General features: G+C 40.5%; 1 protein-coding gene across 11 annotated transcripts in view; it reads left to right on the top strand.

Annotated features, from left to right (window-relative positions):
- The window catches only part of OSBP2 (oxysterol binding protein 2), a 268,100-nt gene extending 248,786 nt beyond the window's left edge, over positions 1-19,314 (top strand). For all 11 annotated transcript variants that reach the window (XM_056537244.1, XM_056537245.1, XM_056537246.1 and 8 more), the window contains 4 exons: positions 6,572-6,667; positions 11,285-11,469; positions 12,918-13,138; positions 14,355-19,314. In XM_056537244.1, the coding sequence (XP_056393219.1) occupies positions 6,572-6,667; positions 11,285-11,469; positions 12,918-13,138; positions 14,355-14,497 (645 nt within the window). In that variant the 3' untranslated portion in view covers positions 14,498-19,314. The remainder of the gene's footprint in view (positions 1-6,571; positions 6,668-11,284; positions 11,470-12,917; positions 13,139-14,354) is intronic.
- The last annotated feature ends 4,500 nt before the right edge of the window (positions 19,315-23,814 follow it).

Genomic DNA, 23,814 nt, shown 5'->3' on the forward strand with positions numbered 1-23,814 from the left:
ATCAGATCACTTCTTTAAAAATAAAAAGGCCTCTGAAAAATGAAAGAAGTAATTTGATTGGTTGCTATGGGTGACTGGTCAATGTTTACTCTACACAGGTTTGGTAAGTCTTCCCCATTGTTTATATTCTGTTCATTCTATTTATGTATTGAAAGGATCATAAAGGGAATGGGCTTAATCTAATTGAATATAAAATATTCATCGAAGGCAAAGATTTCTTCAATCCTAACATAGTCAGATAATGATTGTACAGCCTCCTATCTTTTGTAATGTAAACTCAATGACAATTACTAGTCCCAATATTCTGGCTTGATTTGTGGCATAAACTAGGTTACATGGCTTGCATTATAGTTGTAATTTGTTTTAGATACTTTTGACATGGCTTAGAGGGAGCTTTGGCATGGCTTAGGGGAAAAGGGTGTGGCTTTAAAAGCAAAATTTTGGCCCAACCTTGGTGCATAGTAAGCCAATAGGTACTGTAAAGATAGACAGAAGCAACTAACATATATAAGGGTGCATTCACACCACGTTTTTGCAATACAGTTCCCGTATCAACTGATTCCTCAAAAACGGACTAAACTGTATCAAAACGTGTGTACAAATTTTAACCCGTATACAGTTAAAAACTGTATACGGTTAAAAAAAATGATGTCCGGTTGCATCCGTTCTTAAAGAAAAAAACGTTTACGTTTTTAACTTTTCACTCCATTATGAATAAAGTTTCACTTGTTTGATTGAAATTCCAAGAAAAAAAACTGTGCTAAGTCAAAAAACGGATGGTGAAAACCGTATGGAACCGTAAGCACATACAGTTCTGTACGGTTCCCATTGACTCCCATGTTAAAAAAAAAAAAGTATACGGTTAAATACAGTTTTTTACCCGGACCAAAAACCATGGCGGCTGGGTTCACATCACGTTTTTGCCATACTGTTTTCAATCAGTTTTTCTAAAGAAAACTGTATGGCAATAAAACCGATGGAACAGTATGGGAAAAAGTAAACCGTATGCGTTTTTAAACTGTATACTGTTTTTTAAAAGTGCAAACAGTTCTGTCCGTTTTTATTTTTAAGAAACCCATACATTTTTGAAAATGTTGTCCATTTTTAATGGGAGGGGTGTTTGGTGGGGAATTTAGGATGCAAATGCGCATGTGCAAAGTAAAAAGCATATACAGTTTCCCGTATGGAACTGTATACATGTGCGTTTCCCATTGACGTCCATGTTAAAAAAAACGTATGCGGTTGCAGTACGGTTTTTAACCCCTTAAGGACCAAGCCCATTTTGGCCTTAAATGGGCACTGTTACCAACTTTTTTTTTGAAATGTTGTAGTACAACATATCTCTAATATAGTTTCATTATTTTATTTTTTTATTAATATGGTGTAATTTACGTTTGAAAACCGGCCACTAGGGGTCTCCCTCCTATTGGCCGGCTGCAGCCTGGCGTGACGTCACGGCTGAAAAAGGACTGATGCGGCTAGGCATCGGTCCTTTTCATTCAGCCTGCGCTCGCTCCCTGCCTGTCAATCAGAAGAGCGCTGAGAGCGCATTGGCTCCCTGGCCTCACACACCGGCCCCGCCTCCCGGCATACGCTGCTGCTGCCTCAGGAAGTACTCAGCACAGCACTTGGGTATGTCTGCTTGGAGTGGGGGGATTTTAGCGCACGTGGTGGGGGGGTTTGCATAGTGCCGCGGCCATAACAAATGTATTGCTGTCCGCGGGGCGGGCGGGGGTTAGCGCCGCGGCCACAGCGCTATGCAAAAACAAGTGTAATGCTTTCACCGGAGCCGGCGGGGGTTAGCGCCGCATGTATTGCTTTCAGCGGGGGGGGGGGGGGGGGTCAGGGGTTAGTGGATGCCTCCAGTTGTTTCACCACTACAACTCCCAGCATGCCCTGACAGCCGATAGATGTCAGGGCAAGCTGGTAGTTGTAGTGGTAAAACAGCTGGAGGCACCCTGTATAGGTGAACTAAGGGCGGAAGTGCCGGCCCCAGCAGGCATCAGTGACGTGGTGCCTGCTGGAGAAGTCTGCCTGGTAAGTGAGCACACTACCAGGCAGACAAAGGCATTTCTAAAATAGTAAAAAAAAAATAAAAATGTAAGGCAGGGAGGGGGTTAGGGAAAGATGGGCAATAGGCAGGGAAATAAAAAAAAAAATAGGATGGTGGGAGCTACCCTTTAAGGACCAGAGCGTTTTTTGCACATCTGACCACTGTCACTTTAAACATTAATAACTCTTTTTGCTTTTAGTTATCATTCTGATTCAGAGATTGTTTTTTCGTGACATATTCTACTTTAACATAGTAGTAAATTTATGTGGTAACTTGCATCCTTTCTTGGTGAAAAATCCCAAAATTTGATGAAAAATTTTGCATTTTTCTAACTTTGAAGCCTTCTGCTTGTAAGGAAAATGTATATTACAAATATTTTTTTTTTATTCACTTATACAATATGTCTACTTTATGTTTGCATCATAAAATTTATTAGTTTTTACTTTTGGAAGACATCAGAGGGCTTCAAAGTTCAGCAGCAATTTTTCACAAAATTTTCAAACTCAATATTTTTCAGAGACCAGTTCAGTTTTGAAGTGGATTTGAAGGGTCTTCATATTAGAAATACCCCATAAATGACCCCATTATCAAAACTACACCCCCCAAAGTATTCAAAATGACATTCAGTCAGTGTTTTAACCCTTTAGGTGTTTCGCAGGAATAGCAGCAAAGTGAGGGAGAAAATTCAAAATCTTCATTTTTTACACTTGCATGTTCTTGTAGACCCAATTTTAGAATTTTTGCAAGTGGTAAAAGGAGAAAATTTTTACTTGTATTTGTATTTCTCTCGAGTAAGCACATACCTCATATGTCTATGTAAAGTGTTCGGCGGGCACAGTAGAGGGCTCAGAAGGGATTTTAGAGAGAACATTTTTCTGAAATGGTTTTTGGGGGGCATGTCACCTTTAGGAAGCCCCTAGGGTGTCAAAACAGCAAAAAAAAACACATGGCATACCATTTTGGAAACTAGACCCCTCGGGGAATGTAACATGGGATAAAGTGAGCCTTAATACCCCACAGGTGTTTCATGACTTTTGCAAATGTAAAAAAAATTAACATTTACCTAAAATGCTTGTTTTCCCAAAAATTTTACATTTTTAAAAAGGGTAATAGCAGAAAATACCCCCCAAAATTTGAAGCCCAATTTCTCCCGATTCAGAAAACACCCCATATGGGGGTGAAAAGTGCTCTGCTGGCGCACTACAGGTCTCAGAAGAGGAGTAGTCACATTTGGCTTTTTGGAAGCAAATTTTGCTCTGGGGGCATGCCGCATTTAGGAAGCCCCTATGGTGCCAGGCCAGCAAAAAAAAAACCTTATGGCATACTATTTTGGAAACTAGACCACCTCGGGGAACGTAACAAGGGGTTAAGTGAACCTTTATACCCCACAGGTGTTTCACGACTTTTGCATATGTAAAAAAAAATATTTTTTTTTTAGACCTAAAATGCTTGTTTTCCCAAAAATTTTACATTTTTAAAAAGGATAAAAATTTGTAACACAATTTCTTCCGAGTACGGCGATACCCCATATGTGACCCTAAACTGTTGCCTTGAAATACGACAGGGCTCCAAAGTGAGACCGCCATGCGCATTTGAGGCCTAAATTAGGGATTGCATAGGGGTGGACATAGGGGTATTCTGCGCCAGTGATTCCCAAACAGGGTGCCTCCAGCTGTTGTAAAACTCCCAGCATGCCTGGACAGTCAGTAGCTGTCAGTCAGTGGTAATACTGGGAGTTTTGCAACAGCTGGAGGCTCCGTTTTGGAAACAGTGGCGTACCAGACGTTTCTCATTTTTATTGGGGAGGGGGGCTGTGTAGGGGTATGTGTATATGTAGTGTTTTTTACTTTTTATTTTATTGTGTGCTAGTGTAGTGTTTTTAGGGTACAGTCGCACGGGCGGGGGTTCACAGTAGTTTCTCGCTGGCAGTTTGAGCTGCAGCTCAAACTTGCAGCCGGATACTTACTGTAAACCTCCTCCCCATGTGAGTGTGCCCTGTACGTTCACATTGGGGAGGGGGGGGGGAACATCCAGCTGTTGCAAAACTACAACTCCCAGCATGCGCTGACAGACTGTACATGCTGAGTTTTAGTGTAGGCACATTGGTTATGTATCACTGAGTTTGTGACCTAACTCAGTGTTTCACAACCAGTGTGCCTCCAGCTGTTGCAAAACTACAACTCCCAGCATGTATGGTGCATGCTGGGAGTTGTAGTTTGCAACAGCTGGAGGCACACCGGTCGTGAAACACTGAGTTAGGTAAAAAAAAAAAAACAGAGTTTCACAACCAGTGTGCCTTCAGCTGTTTCAAAACTACAACTCTCAGCAGTCACCGACAGCCAACGGGCATGTTGGAGTTGCACCACTACAGATGCACCACTACAACTCCCAGCATGCACTTTAGCTGTTTGTGCAAGCTGGGGGTTGTAGTTATACAACAGCTGAAGGTACACTTTTTCATAGAAAAAATGTGCCTCCAGCTGTTGCAAAACTATAAGTCCTAGCATGCCCATAAGGGAATGCTGGGAGTTGTGGTGGTCTGCCTCCTGCTGTTGCATAACTAAAGCTCCCAGCATGCCCTTTTTGCATGCTGGGAGCTGATGCTAAGCAACAGCAGGAGGCTGTCACTCACCTCCAACTGCTGCTCCACGCCGCCGCACACAGGTCAGTCCCTCGTCATCGCCGCCGCTCCTGGGGCCCCGATGCCGGGGTCAACTTCCCGCACCCGCTCACGTCCTCCGGAAGAGGGGCGGAGCGGGTTGCGGGAGTGACACCCGCAGCAGGTGCCCTGATTGGTCGGCCGGTAAACCGGCCGACGAATCAGGGCGATCGTGAGGTGGCACCAGTGCCACCTCACCCCTGCTGGCTATGGCTGTTCGGAGCCGTCAGAGAAAGCCCCGAACAGCTTGTAATTCCGGGTCACCGGGTCACTGGAGACCCGATTGACCCAGAATCGCCGCAGATCGCTGGACTGAATTGTCCAGCGATCTGCGGCCATCGCCGACATATGCCGCGATGCCTGCTGAACGATTTCAGCAGGCATCCGGCTCCGGTCCCCAACCGGCTAGCGGTAGGGACCGGATTTCCCACGGGCGTATGGATACGCCCTCGGTCCTTAAGGACTCGGAATGCAGGGCGTATCCATACGCCCTGTGTCCTGAAGAGGTTAAACCAGAGACAAAAACGTGGTGAACCACGGTTTTGACTCCGGTATAAAAACCATACTGCAACCGCATAAGTTTTTTTTAACATGGACGTCAATGGGAAATGCACATGTATACAGTCCCAAACGGGAAACCGTATACGGTTTTTACTTTGCACATGTGCATTTGCATCCTAAAGTCCCCACCCAACACCCCTCCCATTAAAAATGGTCAAAATTTTCTAAAACGTATGTTTATTTTTTTTATAAAAACGGACAGAACTGTATGCACTTTTAAAAACAGTATACAGTTTAAAAACGCATACGGTTTACTTTTTCCCATACTGTTCCATCCGTTTTTTTGCCATATGGTTTTCTTCAGAAAAACTGATTGAAAACAGTATGGCAAAAACGTGATGTGAACCCAGCCGTAGGCTACGGTTTTGGGTACGGGAAAAATACTGACAAAACCTTACAGGATGCAAAACAGACACAACCTGATGCATCTTTTGGCATACAGTTTTCAATGGAGAGTCAATACATACGGTTTTCTATTCGGTTCCGTACGGTTTTCACATAGAAAACGTATACGGGAACTGTATTGTGAAAACATGGTGTGAATGCAACCTTAACAAGATGCACTAAATTTAACTTGTAGTGTGAGCCACTGTGATAAACTTGACATAACTTCAGGCTGACTGGTCTAAGTGTTGTGCCATCTAAATATAAATCTGCCCCCTTGGGTTCCAGGTGCCCATCAACATAAATGATTCCGAGGGCCTGTCTATATAGAACATGTGCATGTACACATTAAACAGAATCATAAACTTTGTTGTTATCATTGCACACACAAAAATATCATATAAAATATGGACCCAAGTAGCAAGACTTCAAGTCTTCTTTATATGGGGGGGGGGGGGGGGGCTCATTTTTGTGAGGAAACCAACACCCACTGGAGGCTCCTCTGCTATTCTGATTAGTCCAGCCCTTTATAACTATAACTCCAAGCCATTCATACTTGGAGCCATATATACTTATTGCATTACCAGGTTACAGTCACATAAAATGATACATTTAATATAGATGTCTTGGTCAATAACAAAACAAAATTACATTTTTTTTGGAATATTGCCCAACCACCAAATCTGAAAATAACATCCTTTGTCTGCTTCATAAAAAACGTACAGCTGGTTCTTGAAAATGTTCAGTGTAGCTGCCATAAGAGACACATGAGACGTGATATCCCTCAGCTTGAAAAAGACTAGTAATATAGGACTGAGAAGTGAGAATGTACATTTTCTTTTCTTTTTTGTTATTTCACCTCCAGCAGTACATGATCAATACTTAACTCTTTTTCTCTCTTTTTTCCCCCCAAGTCTGGAGAAATAGAGATTACGAACTATAAAACCAAGGATAAATGCCAGCTAAAATTCACCCCGTATAGCTACTTCTCAAGGGACATTGCAAGAAAGGTAGTGACTGTGTTCATGAATTCATGTTTTGTCACGTACCAACAGGTTTCTTACACATTTACAGGATTTAATAACATTTCACTTTAAAGTACAGTGGTTGGCTTGACATTGTAGATGGAAATTGGATGGATTCATTTAAAGTATTTTGGGCGTTATTTTGGTCAGTAGTTTTACCAAAACCAGGAGTAGAACTGACACAGAAAAAAAAATCCTGAAAAATATGCACGTTTTCTGTGTTTTTGGACCCACTCTTGGTTTTGGTAATAATTCTGACTAAAATAAGGTGCAAAATACTGTGTGTGTGGAAATGCTTCTTATTGGTAAACTTATAAACGTATCCAGTCCTAATGTAAATGGTAAAGGTAACAAACAGTGGAACAGTATTCACAGCAAGGTGGATGACATAGGGTAGTTTATACTACAATTAAAAATAATCTAGGGGTTTCCAAATGACGATGGAGTATAAATATGAAAGCCTAAATATTGGGTAGTTGTAACTCTGGCAGTTGGCGCATTGTAACTCCTGGCACTAACCATTTTAGGTCTCTGTACATGCTATGTTCTCTATTACTGGCCTTCGCCATGATGCTTTAGGGGGCATCTGTACTGTACAATAGTTCGACAACATTGGTTGTTCTGGGACAGAGGTTAACCAATACCAGCCAATCATATCTCTGCATTGCTCTAGAGAAGCAATCCCTACAGTAGAATCTGATTTAGGTCCTACAGATAAAGTGCCTTTTACACGGGGAGATGATCGCACAACTGGTCATTTTTACAAGCCCATCAGGATCATTGGAATGTCTTAGGTTATGTTCGCAAGACAGAATGTTTATCTGAATATTCCGCACACATATTTCATAGCAGCATAGTCCCATTGATTTCAATGGGATTCTGCTGCTCTGATCACATGGCAGAATTTCCATGGCAACAACATCTGCCGTGGAAATCCTGATTCCAGTGTCCGCAAAAACATTAAACCTGTTCAATGTTTTTGCAGATTCCGCTCGGAAATGTATTGCCATCTATGAGATGGGGCATTTTCGAGTGGTACTAGCGCCGGCATGTTGTGCCGGCGCTCCTCTATCTGTGGAATGTCTGCACAGAAATGTTCTGTGTGAACATTCCACCGGGTGAACATAGCCTTAGAGGGGGTCCCATGCTAGAGACTACCCTCTATGAGCCGGAGTGAAAAGGTGCTCTGTAACAGCAGGCGCTTCCAAAATGAAAGAGGTAGTCTCAGATGAGATTATTATGAGATTATGGCCCTTATTTACTAAGAGTGGAGTGTAGGTTTCTTTGTGGGTTTTCATTCCTTACAATTTATTTTCCACAGTATTTACTAAGGTTTCCCTACATTTTCCACTTTCCCTACATTTTGCATCATTTACACATGCTCTGATCTGTAGGGTTTTCCTCAGCTCAAATCCACCACATTTTTTGTGGAGACCTTAGTAAATATGTTGGGTTTTTGTGAAAAAGTTGGGAACACGCCCCTTTTCGGAGACCATGCCCCCTTTTCAAGGCGACCACGCCCCTTTTCGGGTTTTCTTAGCAAAATGGAGAGTTAGTCTGGGTTTTTTTCAAATCTGGCGCAAATTCTGGCGCAGACAAAATTTCTGGCGCAATGCGACAGAATCTGGCGCACAACCCAACAAAACATGTCGGGTTTGCAATAGTAAATGAGGGCCAATGTCTTCAATCCATGGTGCAGTTAGATAATATTGTAATAACTCTCATAGAACATGACAGCATCAAAGTGCCCTAAGTGATCTGAGATAAAACTAAACAAGAAACAAAATTCAGTTTAATATTAAAAATAGTTGTGTAGTAAAATGACAGTGTAATGGGGACATTTACTAATCTAGTTTGCTGTAGTTTATTAGTGCATTTCATTAATTTAATCATGAAATCATGGTGTGCAGTGGATGTAACCACTGTTAACCACTGTTCTTCTCCTTCAGCTAGCATGGACACAATGGATCCATGCTGAGCACTGCCTCCTGGATGAAAGAAGGAACATATATTACTCAGCAGTCTCCTTTCTTGCTTAGCACGAAAAGTTCATGTTTTGTGCAAGCCAGCTTTCTCCTTTAGCCAGAGATACATTATTCCTTTAGGAGATCGTAATGAAGGATGTTCTGGGACATAATTTACAGAATTCTTAACACTAAGTGCATTTCTCATAGAATATTCAAAGGGAAGTCTATTATGTCTCTGAAAGCTGATAAAATGCTGACTTGGTCAAACCAGGATAATGTTTTGTTCATTTATTGCCCTTTGCAATGTATTGACTAGTCTGTATTATTTGGCTGTGTACAGAGTTGGTACTGGTGGCACTTGAATCACAAGTATTAAACACAACAGAACAGACTTGATCCCAAATTACATGCCCCCATAGAATGCAACTTCAATTTAATAGAATTGATAGCACCGGCGCAGTGATGGAAATAAAAGCAGCTATGATACCACTGGGTGGGTCCCTGATTTTTCACCTCAAATGTTTGATAAACTAAAAACAAAAACAAAAAAGTTGTGTATCAGCGCTAATGGGGATGTATACCATGGATATAACTTACTTGGTTTCTGTAGAACTGGTTCATATGAAGCGTGTGGAAGTCAGCATTCACTAGAAGAAAAGGACGTATGCCGTGATTTATCTTAATAATGATACGTTGCTGGTATGTACTCACAGCCCTGGTAAATATCACAAATGATAGGGATATGTCTATACATATAGACAACGATTGTGTCCGGTATAGAATATACTACAAGACCATTTGATATGTCCATACACATAGCTAGCTACTTTATCCGATGTAGTTAATATAAAAAGAGCACTATGTATCAACTTGAACTGTAGCTTGTGGTTAATTTGAAGGTCCCACGTCAGATGCAGTTGTTAGTATATACGATGAGGTCAAAATTATTGTCCGCAATAACTAACAGTGCGTTACTGCACACGTGCCTCCATAAAGTGAAAATAATACAAACAGATCTCCCAAAAGTTGTTGCATACCTCTGGGTTCAGCTAGGCTCTTTCCTGGTCCTTCCAGGGGTGCACTGATGTTCCTGTAATCGGTATAGTCCAGGATGAACGACCAGGGGCCGAACGCCGGGAGAGCTACTCCGGCCGGAAGTGTTTCACCGGCTGGCTACCATGGTCTGACAATACTGAGCCGAGGCCCGTAATTTGCTTAGTGACATCACTTGCTGCAAAGGCCTAGGGCCAAAAAGGTTGTGGGATCCCACAACCTTTTTGGCCCTTTGCCTTTGCAGCAAGTGATGTCACTAAGCAAATCCCTATCATTTATGATATTTACCAGGGCTGTGAGTACATACCAGCAACGTATCATTATTAAGATAAATCACGGCATACGTCCTTTTCTTCTAGTGAATGCTGACTATGCTGAACGCTTCATATGAACCCGTTCTACAGAAACCAAGTAAGTTATATCCATGGTATACATCCCCATTAGCACTGATACACAACTTATTTGTTTTTTGTTTATAGAATGCAACTTACTGAACTGTTAGGTACTCTAGCTAATATATATGCTTAGAGAAGACCTTTTCTTTCAAAAGAATTTAAAATACTTGCATGAATTTAGTATATTAACTCTTCAAAGTGGTCACTAGGTAATTTTTCAGATTTCACTGCTGTTATTGAGCCCACAAGAGTCCAGTGCCCTTAATGGTTCACAGCTATTTATTATTTTCTCTGTTTAAGGGGCTGGACCATAGTTGGATTGTCTGCCAGCAATACTCACACATCAACTTCCTTCCCCTTATTTCCCTGGCCAGTCACAGGACAGCACCCACTCCTGTCTGATATGCCTTCACATAGTGCTGGAGAAGAGGGTTATTGATGCCAGGGTGTTAAAAAATAGATTCTAAAATTATGTAAAAAAAAATAGGTGCACACACAATAGCTAAGTAAATAGATATGGTTTGCTTGAGTGTTAAAGTCGGAAACAAAGCAACAAGCGAAAGCCAAATGTAAAGCAACAAGATTCAAAATAAGAGCTACAAGATAAGAAAGTAAACAGATCAAAAGTATCAATGTATACCTAGCTATAAAATATAATAAAAGTGTTGAACCACGTTCGGAATTACCTGTTATATACACAATTGGCTTTTCAAGGTGTTATGTGAGAAGAGGGGGTAACCACATCACAGTGAGAAAGGTGTAACAAAAACAGTCCTGGCCTAAACAGCGAACATCTAATACTGAGGATAATCAAAAATTAAAGGGAGGGGGAAAGGGGGATTGCATTCAGGGGGGCAGCACTGTGTAAAAAGAAAGAAAGTAGCTTTCAGTCACAGTGGGAAGGATACAGAGGACGCAGATAGACTACATGCACACAATCCAAGACCTCGTCTGTGCATAGCACTAGCTCTCCCGTGTTCAGTCTTGGTCTTTTTGCTGCTAAAAACAGAATTCTCCTAACAATAGATAGTAGTCAGCAGGGAAGTGAGACACCTAGTACTAAAGAATTTAGGGCTTCTTCCTGGTTAAGCAGTCATTTTAGGTAAATGAAATTATTTACAAATATGTTTGAAATAATCTTGGAGGAATGGAGAATGGTAGAAAGTAACTTTACCAATCTCTTGTAGGTGACTGGAGTTGTGACAGATGCAAATGGGAAAGCACATTATGTCCTATCTGGAACATGGGATGAAAAGATGGAATGTGCAAAGATTGTGCAGAGTAGTCAAGGCAATGGCAGCGCTGAAGGAAAACAGAAAACAGTATACCAAACCCTCCCTCCAAAACTGCTCTGGAAAAAATATCCCTTACCGTAAGTCAACAACATAAATTATAAATATTTTAAAACTGGATATATGTGAGGTAAGGTAGTGATCATGGGGAAAGGGGTCATTTATCTATACCTCCTGTCCCCAGCCTAAAATGGAGGTACAATAATTCTCAACCATAGATCTTTTAATGTAATGTGTACAAATGGCTGTGCAATTTCTTGTCCCCATAATACCTAATTGTTGTTACATTGTCATAAGATAAGGTTGCCTAACATCACATTAAATGGATGTCCAAAATGAAGCTGACCCCATCAAAAAATTGATTTTTGTTGGTACATCCACCATTAGGGACAGACTACTGATCAGCAGACTGAAGGTTCCACAGCATTCTAGCAAGTGCTGTGTCCTCTTTATTGTTCACAAAAATGTATCAGCCTCTCCATATATTGGGCTGGTACTACAGCTTAGTCCCGTTCAATTTATTAAAAGGGTTATTTCACAGTTAAAACATATCATCTATCCACAGTATAGGTGATAAGTAACTGATCAGCTGAAGTCCACTTCCGGGGACCAAAACACTGATCTTGAGAATGGGAGTCTCTTGCCCCCCCTTTTATGAATGTTGATTGTGATTGACCTATTTACTCTCTGTGGGACTGACAAAGATACTAAATACACATTTTTGGCTATTTTGACATTCACATAGAGAGTAAATTGAGCAGCATTGTGCATGCTCGTCCACTGCTCCATTTACACTGGGGAAGAGAAAGCCCTATTGTCATAATCATTGGGGTTTCCAGCTGTTGAACTTCACCCATCAGATACTTAAAGAGTACCTGTCATGATCTTGTTAAATGTTATAATCCTCCCAGTTCACTGCCCCCATCATGATAAACCACCCCCTGCCTTTATTTTTATTATTTTTTAGTTTTCTACCTTGATATTGCTCTGTATTTTCAGCTTATTTTCAGTCAGATTCAAAGACTGGAAAGGGGCATTCCCCAGCAGGCGTGACATCATCTGAAGCCATACAGGGGAGAACTTCCTCCCTTACTTTGCTACACACAGCCCAGAGCACTTTAGGCTACACCTCCCTCAGCACCCTGGACTGCATTTCCTGAATTCGGACTTCTTCCAGGCCAACAGGAGTCCAAAGTCTGTGCAAGAGATGGGTGGAAATGTGCTCTGGACAAATAGGGAGACACCTAGTCGCAGCTTTTTTAAACACAAATAAAACATAGAAAACTTTTTTTTTTTTTTTTTTTTAATCCGATTAAAAAAGTACATTAAAAAGATTCTTTATTTACCAGTGCAATAGCAAAAACATTTTTAATGACAGTGCCCATTTAATCACCTATCCTAAGAGATTTAATATTTATCAAATATTCTGGAATAACTGCTGTATTAGAAGAAATACAGAAAATCTAATTCTTGATTTCTTCTTATATCTTTGACGATTTCAAACAATTTGGTATATATTTTTTTACAGCGAGAATGCAGAAAATATGTATTTCTTCTCTGAACTCGCCCTAACACTGAATGAACCTGATGACAGCACTGCCCCCACGGATAGCCGGCATCGACCAGACCAGCGATTAATGGAAAATGGAAAGTGGGATGAGGCCAATGTGGAGAAGCAACGACTAGAAGAGAAACAGAGAGCTGTTCGAAGGAGGAGAGAGGCAGAGGCGGTGGAGGCATTGGAAGAAGGTATACGATCTTCTTTACCTATATGTGTAGAAGCTTTCCACTAAATATCTTTCAAAAAACTAAAGTTAAACAAGTTGGGGTAATTTTATACATTTTACTGTGCCCCCAAAATGTTACTCAGAGGGTCAAAGGAAGTGAGCCCTGCCACCAGCTCTTTAAATTTACTCTTTGGGATGCTACATAGTACCGTATTTTTCGTCCTATAGGACGCACCGGCGTATAAGACGCACCCAATTTATAGGTGCAAAATCTAAAAAAATAAAGATTTTGAACCCAATAGTGGTCTTCAACCTGCGGACCTCCAGATGTTGCAAAACTACAACTCCCAGCATGCCCGGACAGCCGTTGGCTGTCCGGGCATGCTGGGAGTTGTTGTTTTGCAACATCTGGAGTTCCTCAGATTGAAGACCACTGCATAGGAGGTAATACTCACGTGTCCCCGCCGCTCCGGACCCGTTACCGCTGCCCTGGATGTTGCTCCATCGCTGTCGTTGTGTCCCCATCGCTCCGGAACGTCTCTGCTGCCGGCCGGGTATCCTTGCTCTCCGTCGCCGCCATCACGTCGTTACGCACGCACGTGATGACGAGGTAGGAGAGCGCCGGCCATACAGGGGATCCCTGAACGGAGAAGACACCGAGGAGGCAGGTAAGGTCCCTCCTGGTGTCCTGTAAGCACTAACCCGGCTATTCAGTCGGGCTGTTCGGGACCGCCGCTGTGAAATCGCGGCGGTCCCGAACAGCCCGACTGAACAGCCGGGTTAGTGTCACTTTCCCTTCAGACGCGGCGGTCAGCTTTGATTGCCGCGTCTGAAGGGTTAATACAGGGCATCTCCGCGATCGGTGATGTCCTGTATTAGCCGCGGGTCCTGGCCGTTGATGGCCGCAGGGACCGCCGCGATAGGGGTGTATTCGCCGTATAAGACACACAGACTTTTTCCCCCCAGTTTTGGGGAAGAAAAAGTGCGTCTTATATGGCGAAAAATACGGTAACTAAAGTTTCCCCCACTATTAGGGTAAGGCATACTCTGAGTGTATGGTGGTCATTCTCTCAGACTTTTCCTGGGTGCCTACCATGAATACATTGTCAATGCAGTGTTTTCAAATGACAGTCCTTACTGTACTTAACCCATCATATTTATTATTACACAAAAATATTTTGCTATAGTTTCCTTTATAACATTTTCTGTTACACATCACTTGTACCTTCTCTTTGCAGGTAATGACTATGAAGGATATCAGCCATTGTGGTTTGAGAGGAAAGTCGATCCATACACCAATGAGCTCATGTGCGTTTATAAAGGAGGCTACTGGGAGTACAAGGAAAAACAAGACTGGTCTAAATGTCCTGATATTTTCTGACAGAGCCTTGGACAACTAAAGCTTACAGATCTCGCCATCCTCGATGAGGGGACTGCGTAGACCAGACTAAGACTCTTCAACGCTCAGGAACAGGTGGCAAAGGCCGACTTCCAATGTGAACAAAGCAGAAATACAAACCAAAACACATGCCAAAATAATCACATCTGAGCGAGGAAATCCGAGGGGGAACAGGGATCTGAAGCATATTTTCTAAATATTTTTGTTTTACAACCTTGAAATTTCTTTTTTATCAACTAATAAGAGTTGGGGGGAAAAATATTTATTTTATTGCTGTTTATTTTAACATTTGCTATGTATACACGTACATACATAAATGTATAAATATATATATATATATATATATATATATATATATATAATTGGACTTTGTTCAGTAAGGGTTTTCCTCTAGTTCAGAAGTCAATCTTTCACAAGTACAATCTTAGACTGTAAGCAAAGCTTAGGAAATGAAGGTACTTTTAGCTATATTATTTATTTATGTACATTAGATGCATATGTATATTCTTGTTAACAAATTATATTATGCTTTTCATTATGGGCAGCAAGGAAATGACAGATTCTTATGACAGTGGGCATTTGTACCGTTCTTGAAAACTTTGTACACTCAATGATGGATCCAATGTTCAGTTACACATAAGATCACTGTGTAATAGCATCACTTCATTTTATAATCGACTAGTGCACTTTTATTGATACTTTTTATCATTGCCATCTTTTATTAGGCCCTTCTGTTCCTGTTCTAAGAGTAGGGTAAAAGGCTACCCTATAGGACAGCACTGCCTTGTAAGCATGGCCTTATAATGAATGGTTATTCAAAATATGTCATTACATAGCATGATTTTATCTCAAGACATCTTTACAATTGTTTTACATCACTTTCTATTTTTTGGTAGTGGTAAAGATATAATGTTGGGTACGGAATCATGTTGCACACTGCCTTGGTATGGATCCATGCTGTACAAATCCATAATATGATGCCCTTAGGCTCCTATAGAGGCAAAAAACTGCTATTTTTTCTTCATGAATCCCTGAATCTCCAATGATATGTATTCTCCCCAAGAAACACTGTTACTAGGAAAGGATACAATGGCCCAGATATACTTACCAGGAAAAGTTAAAGGATCTTAACATGTATATCTTGGAAGAAAGACGAGACAGGGGGGATATGATAGAAACTTTTAAATACGTAAAGGGAATCAACACGGTAAAGGAGGAGAGAATATTTGTAAGAAGAAAAACTACCACAAGAGGACATCGTTTTATAATAGAGGATCAAAGGTTTATGTCGTAATATTAGGAAATATTACTTTCCTGTAGCCTTCCTGCAGAAGTGGTAGCTGTAAATATAGTGAAGGAGTTTAAAGGGGTACTCCGCTGCTCAGCTTTTGAAACAAAATGTTCCGAATGCTTAGAGCTGGCGCCGGGAGCTCGTGACGTCATAGCCCCGCCCCTCATGATGTCACGCCCCGCCCCCTCAATGCAAGTCTATGCTGGTTTTCTTTAAAGATTTTAAAGTAATCAGGAAATCCAGCAGAATTTTTTAGATGGGGAAAATTATTGTGGATTTTTTGCATTATACATTTTTGGTTAATGGTTTGGGTAATGGCTTTTATTGGTGCTCCAAATTAGTAAATCTGGTGGGAAAAAAACCCAGTCGGATAACATTCAACTAGGAAAAAACCTTTAACAATAGTAAATCTGAACCAATGTCTCCATGGCACCCAGGTGCTTACAGCTCTGTAATAAGGATTCCTAGGGACTCTGCGTTCCATCGTGCAGGGTCCATGCATGGCTTTGCTGTGTGTATGAGCCCTTCGTCTGGCCACAGTCCTCAGATATATTCTGCATATCCTGAACATCAGACACATCATATTGCCTGGATGGTGCTATTATGAATAATATGACCAGCACTAAAGATACAGTATACCTGTGTGATCTGTATTCTTACTTCTTTTACTTGAGCATCCAATAAGATTTATTTACACTGATAAATGGGTTAACATGACATAACAGTGGACCTTTATGATCACCAATTGTCAAAAGTCCTATTTAGACTAAACTATTAGATAACAAGCATTCAGATTTAGACCCACTAACTAAACACCACTAGACACGCAGTGGTCTGGGAGTACAAACATGAAAAACTTCTGTTTTGAATCCCCTAACACTACACATGATATACACTATCTATACATTTCACTTACTGGTTACTGATGCTTTTCTTAAAAAAATAAAAAAAATAAACCAAAAAGCAGAACAATGGATCCCTGGTAAGGTATATTTTTCCCCAATCCGTCATGACCTATTTCAGATTTAATGGCAAATAATTTTTAATGATACCATCTAAAAGCAGGACGAGCTTTGTTGGGCTTAAGTTTTTAAAAGAATAAACCATTTTTATATCAAGTATATAAAAAGACTCAATTTGCCTTTTTATACAGACATCATGGTGAGGTAGCTACAGTGACTAGTGACAGTAGCTCTTACGTTCAGTTTTAATGCATTAATTACTCCTAATCATGGGACTATAATCGACCCCATATAGTGTGTAATAGCTAGAGTAGTTTTAGACATTTCACTGGAGATATTCCTCCAAATAATATTATAGCTGTATTTTTATATACCGTATCTATATAATAGTGTATGGATCAGTAAACTATATCAGGGGCCTCTTACATGTAACTTGTGCCACACTATACAGTGCAGTAAGTTAACAACCTAAGGGTCTATGGTTAACCTTATTCTAGCACAGAGCCATAAAAGGCACGTCATCCAAAAGCTAAAAGAATGAGGGGACAGAATTAACTACCTGATGGCTGGTAAATATAACAAAATGAGGTTACAGTCCTAAAGCTGGCCATAGACGTTCATCTTTTATTTGATGAATCCCATTAATTCCATCTAGAGGTGCTGACAGTCTATGGCCTACACAACCCTAATATCTGTTAGTTAAGGTTAACAATGTTATCACTGGTTGAATTTTAACCCCTTGATCCTTTGTTTCCCCTGGAGATAAGCTGTACCAAAGAGGTTAGCAGCTGCTGTAAAATAAAATACACTACACGTTATTCTTAGAGCCAGGAGAACGTCATCAGGGGAAGTGAACAGAAGCAGCAGAGTGGGCTGGATAAGTTAAGCATAGTGTATTTTATTATTTACCAGTAGACAGCAGTTTCACTTTTTTTTTTATTGAATTGGACAATGCCTTTAAAGGGGTACTCCACTGCTCATTGTTTGCAACAAACTGTTCCGAACGCTGGAGCCGGCAGTTTATGTCATAGCCCCGCCCCTTCATGACATCACACCCCGCCCCCTCAATGCAAGTCTATGGGAGGGGGCGTCACGCCCCCTCCCATAGACTTGCATTGAGGGGACGGGGCTATGATGTTATGAGCTCCCGGTGCCGGCTCCAGCATTCGGAACATTTTGTTCCAAACGCTGAGTACCCCTTTAAGTATGAGTCAGCTATTGTAGCTGGTGGCCTAATAATGATTTGGCTGACAGCTTTGCGATGTATATGGCTACCATAAAGGGGTGTATGGAGACAAAAAATAGCAATATATCTCCGTGTGTCTCCAATTTCATACAGGTTATTTTCTCTGATGCATCAGCAAATGTATATAACAGGAAAAAGGTGGCTTTCCCTATACATAGTTATTTTCTCCTAGTATTAGCTCTGTATGGGCTCAGTGCACACAACTCTGCTGTGTCCATGAGACCTAAATGTGGTTTTCCCTTTTCTTGTATTACTGCACTATGGAATGGAAGTCATGAAGGGGGAAAAGCTCCTTCTAGCAACTTTACCTTTTAAAACGTATCCCCTATCCAAAGTATAGGGGATAAGCATCTGATCATGGGGGTCCAACCACTGGGATACCCCGCAATCTCCAGTCATTGCCCGAATCACAGAGCGTGGGGTCAACACTCCCCCTCCATACATTCTCAATGGAGTGCCATAGATACATGAGTGCTGTACTTATGTATCTCTGACACTCCCATTGAGAATGCATGGAGGGGGAGTGTTGATCCCTTGCTCCATGCACAAGTAATTTCTGGAGATGGCGGGGGGCCACATTGGTCAGACTCAACGTGGTCAGACGCACAAGTTTTAAGGCGCTGGGGTACCTATTTAACATCAGTTTATGCTAAAACAAAAAAATGAAAGCAAAAGTAAATGACAAGGATGATATCAGACATAATAGAGTTTTTTTTTTTTTTTAAAGCCTGAGGACTACAATGCAAAAAAAAAGGTAATGAGCATCCTCAGACTGGGTTCACACCTGCATTGAAGGCACAGTTGGTTGGCTGCATTATAAGGTTAAGTAAAAAATACTGAACAAGATGTGTAGCATGCCGGACACCATGACTGAAATCTGATTATACCAATTAAAGTCAATGGTGTCTATTGGGCGCTTTTGGTGTCCGGCATGCAAGGGATCTGCCTGTGCTGGTTTCTTTTATTTTGCTCCAATGATAAAACAGAACAACAACAGAAAAGACAATGCAGGTGTGAACCCAGTTTTACATTGGTCAGTAGGTCATGTGATACATCCTTTGTTAAAATGTATTCAGACCTGTCTCCACCTTCATGTCTGATAAATATACAATAAATTACCGTATGTACTTGTCATGTTTAAAGGATCTGGATATATCTCTTTTAGGAATGGATTGTCCCATTTTTCAGTTACTTCCTTAGCAGGCATGTCTCTTATTGATCCAGGGAATGTGACACTTGTAAAAGGGCTGGTTTCAGGGCCTCTCTAATACAGCAGTCTTCAAACTGTGGCCCTCCAGCTGTTGCAAAACTACAACTCCCAGCATGCCCGGACAGCCAACGGCTGTCCGGGCATGCTGGGAATTGTAGTTTTGCAACATCTGGAGGGCCACAGTTTGAAGACCACTGCTCTAATATGTATGTACTCTCTAAACTGGCTGAGGTTTTCTTGTTCTACACAGTGGGGTTTATGTAGGATCTTGCTGTAATCATTTTATAGTGCCTGAATCTGCTGCCTTCAATCATCATGCAAAGCCTTTCAGTCATAGCTGTCACAATAGTCAGAATTTTGCAGGTAGTAAATCCTTATAATATTAAATGGTGCGGCCGGATATTTATCAGCAAGCGGCTCCAGAATGCTGTAATCTATTAATGCAATATAAGAATTTTTTTTAGGAATACAGGTAGAGGTAGAATCAAGGTACAAGGTCACAGGACTGACACCTCCAAGTGTATCCCCTATAAAAACAGCAGCTCTCCTTCAATCCCGAAAAAAGGTGCGTAGATCTCAGGTGAAGCAGTTAAAACTCAATAGAGTACAACGTCTGGTCCCATCGCTGGAAAGTCTCAGTGATAAGATGGAAGGGAGGACTTGGGGTCAGAATAACCAAAGGATGAATGTATATGAACTGGTTATTGATGGACTGTGATAGTGACTGTACTGTCACAAACAAGGTGGCTGTATTGAAATGTGAATAAAGGAGAAAAGCTGTGAAGCTTACCCGCTGTGTTTTCCTGTGTACAGGTTGATATGCTCCGGAAATGTGTTTCACGTCTCTTAGACTCTGAGCTGTGGAGATTGTGACATTGAAAGACTGTAATAAAAGCACAACCTGTTTTGTGGCTCAGAAACACCCACACAAACCCATCAATAAAGGATACAATCTTATCTTGTTGTCATGCTTCAGTCACAGTGTAAACTCAATGAGTCCTTCATACTGGAAAATGAGTATTATTTCATATAGACCAGTGATCTGGGCCTCTGGGTAGTAAAGGTCATGGGGCCTATACCAACTACTATAACCATTATACACTTGATGGACCCATTTATACTAGAAAATTTCCAGTCAAGGAAATTCCGCTTGGAATTTCTGTGGCAGCAGCCTCCTATTGTTTTTTATTGGGATTCTGCTGCACCATTCACACTGCAAAATTTCTGCTGTGGAAATTCAAATTCCGATGGAGACGGTACATATCCATGACTGATTTATGCAACGCCTGCTATACACGAAATGTTAGTCTGGAATTTTTCTGAGCGCACATGCCATAGTGTGAAAATCGACCTTAAAGGGGGAAAAATATTTTTATATGGCTGGGGTGCTATAAAATAAAACTCCCAGCTCCCTGTCCACATACAGTATGTTATAGTTTGTTCCTTGTTCCTGTGAGGCGTTGTTTACTCAGGAACATCGTGCTCAGCCAATCACTGGCCAAGGTGGGACACCACTGTGACCAGTGATTGGCTGAGTGGGGCAGTTCCTGTTGGGGACACAGCATCAAAGGAACAAGAGAGAAGGGGGGGATGGGGAGCCATCCAAACAGAAGCCGCAGGGGATCAGGGAAGGTGAGTATTACTTAAAAAAAATATATATGGTATGCTCTAAGTGATCATGGGGCTGTAAGGTCCCCACAGATCATGTGCCCTCAGGCTCTACCCTAATAAAACACATTCCTGTGGTTGTGCTGTACCGGTCATAAGACATCAGCTGTTCCACACCTAAAGAATACACTGCAAGATACTCTATGACAATCTTTGTCGGAAATCTCTTTACAAACTACAGGCTGCTATAAATGGTACCATGCATTCTGCTGACAGGTTTTCTGGTATAGACATTACATATAGCCCTGTAGCTATATTATCTGACAACTACCCTTTGGAATAACATTCATTATAAAATGTTCTGTAACATGGTACTAATGATGACTTTCATTGGTCTCATTTACCAAACCTGTCTACCCATAACAACCAATCACAGCACAGCTTTATTTGCACCAGAGCGGTTTAAGAAATGAAAGCTGAGTTCTGGTTGTTAGTAAGGACAGTCTTACAGTTTGATCATTGTGCCCCCCTGTATTCTGTTATTTTATTGTCCAAAGGACTATCACTGAGAAAAGTTGGCTAAAACCTAACGTTTACTAATTTACCAATAAAAACCATTTATCACAAAACATCATAGATAATTGGTATGACGCATATACCTATAAAAATTACAATGGTCATTCAAATATCCGTGAAATAAGTAAAAAAGTCACTTCCATGTGTATGATGACTGAACTCATTCATTGGTGTCCCAGCTTCAAATATCCTTCACATAAAGGGAGCTGCTTATCCAAAAATAAACTATCCCTAGATAAGGGCACCCTTTAGTAACTATCCTCTGGCCATTGTATGTGTTCCTATATAAACAGAATCAAATATATCTATTCCCTGCGACTATGGAAAGGATGTATCTGAACGTGCTATAGATGCAACTGTGACAAGGGAATGGATGTATCGGAACACCCTACAGTTGAATGCTTAGAGGTAATATTTTATCAATTATTGTATATATTTTTTCGCAACAAGTATAGCTATATACCCCTTCCTCTTCATGATAGAAAGTCCCCTGATGAACTGTGTACGAATTGTGTGGAAACATGTCAGGACAAAGCTTTATTTTTGACACTCAACATATACGTGTTAAGTCATCACTGGTGAACAATGTTTGAAGCTGGGATGCCGCTGAATGAGTTAATCAGTCATGATACACATGTGAGTGACTTTTTCACTTATCGTTTCACTGATCTCTAAATAACCATTGTATTTTTATAGGGATAAACCTCATGCGTTATCTCTAGTGCTTTTGATATATAACAAATCCAAAAGCAGTTGAGGGTCTATGTGAGACCCATCGGACCACACCGAGATTGCGGGATCTGATGAATCAAGGTGTAAAATGTAAAAAATATAAATAAGCCCCTTTCCAAATAAAAATGTAATCACCCCATTTTACGAATGAAAAAAAGTAGAAATAAATAACCAAACACATTTGGTATCACCACCTGTGGAAATGTCCGATCTCTTAAAATATAATGTTAATGATTCTGTGCAGTGAACAATGTAAAAAAAATACCAAAGTGCTAAATTGCAGATTTTTTGTCACATCACATCTCAGAAAAATGGAATAAAACGTATTCAAAAAGTCACATATGTGCAAATGGGGTAATGAGAAAAACGAAAGATCACGGCACAAAAAATGAGCCCTCATACAGCAGCGTATATACAAAAAATAAAGTTAGAAGGGGTCAGAATAGGACAGTCTTATAGGGGTACTCTGCCGGAAAACATCTTATCCCCTATCCAAAGGATTTTTTTGGTATTTTTTTACGCTTACACTGTTCACTGCACAGGATCATTAACTTTATATTTTAAGAGATCGGACATTTCTACATGTGGTGATACCAAATTTGTTTGTTTATTTATTTTTTACTTTTTTTCATTCGTAAAATGGGGTGATTACATTTTTATTTGGCAAGGGGCTTATTTTATATTTTTAAAAACATTTTACTCCTTGATTCATCAGATCTCCGTGCTGGATGACTGGTGACCACAGCCGCCATGCCCCTCCATTCATGTCTATGGGAAGAGGAGTGACGGCTATGTACAAGCTGTCATGCCCCCTCCCAGAGACATGAATGGAGGGGATGTGGCGTGACGTTCTGGCCGCCAGCAGATCGGGGGTTCCCAGGATGCTCCAGGAAACCTCAGCAGCCTGGAGCAATCGAGCAACAGTAACACTGATCAATGCTATGCTATGGTGTAGCATTGAACAGTGTATGCAATCTAAAGCATGTAATAGTCACTATAAAGTAGTGTAAAAATTTATTGTGTAATAAATTATTTTAAAAGTGATTACTTCCCTAATAAAAATTTGAATCATCCCCTTTTCCCATTTAAAAAAAAATATGTAAACAAAAATATGTTAATATGTAAAACAAAAAACAAACATATGTGGTATCGACACATGCGTAAATGTCCGAACTATAAAAATATAACATTAATTAAACTGCATGGTCAATGGCGTATACATAAAAAATGATACCAAAGTCTAAAATTGCATATTTTTGGTCACATTGTATACACTAAAAAAAAGTATAAAAAGCAATCCAAAAAGTCTGATTAAAACAAAAATGATACCAATATATACTAGAGATCACAGCGCAAAAAAATGAGCCCTCATTTAGCCCCATATACAGAAAAATAAATAAAAGTTATAGGGGTCGGAAGAGAATATTTTAAGCATGCTAATTTTCCTATGAAAAGTTATAATTTTTTAAAAAGAAGTAAAACTAAATAAAACCTATATAATTTGGGTATAATTTTAATGGTATGGACCTACAGAATAAAAATAAGGTGTCATTTTTACCAAAAAGTGCTCTGCTTAGAATCAAAATCCCCCAAAAGTTACAAAATGGTATTTTTTTTATTTTATTTTGCCCCACAAATATTTTTTTTTTGTTTCGCCGTAGATTTTGTGGTGAA

Source organism: Hyla sarda, chromosome 1, assembly GCF_029499605.1.
Source record: "Hyla sarda isolate aHylSar1 chromosome 1, aHylSar1.hap1, whole genome shotgun sequence".
NCBI classification, from domain to species: Eukaryota; Metazoa; Chordata; class Amphibia; order Anura; family Hylidae; genus Hyla; species Hyla sarda.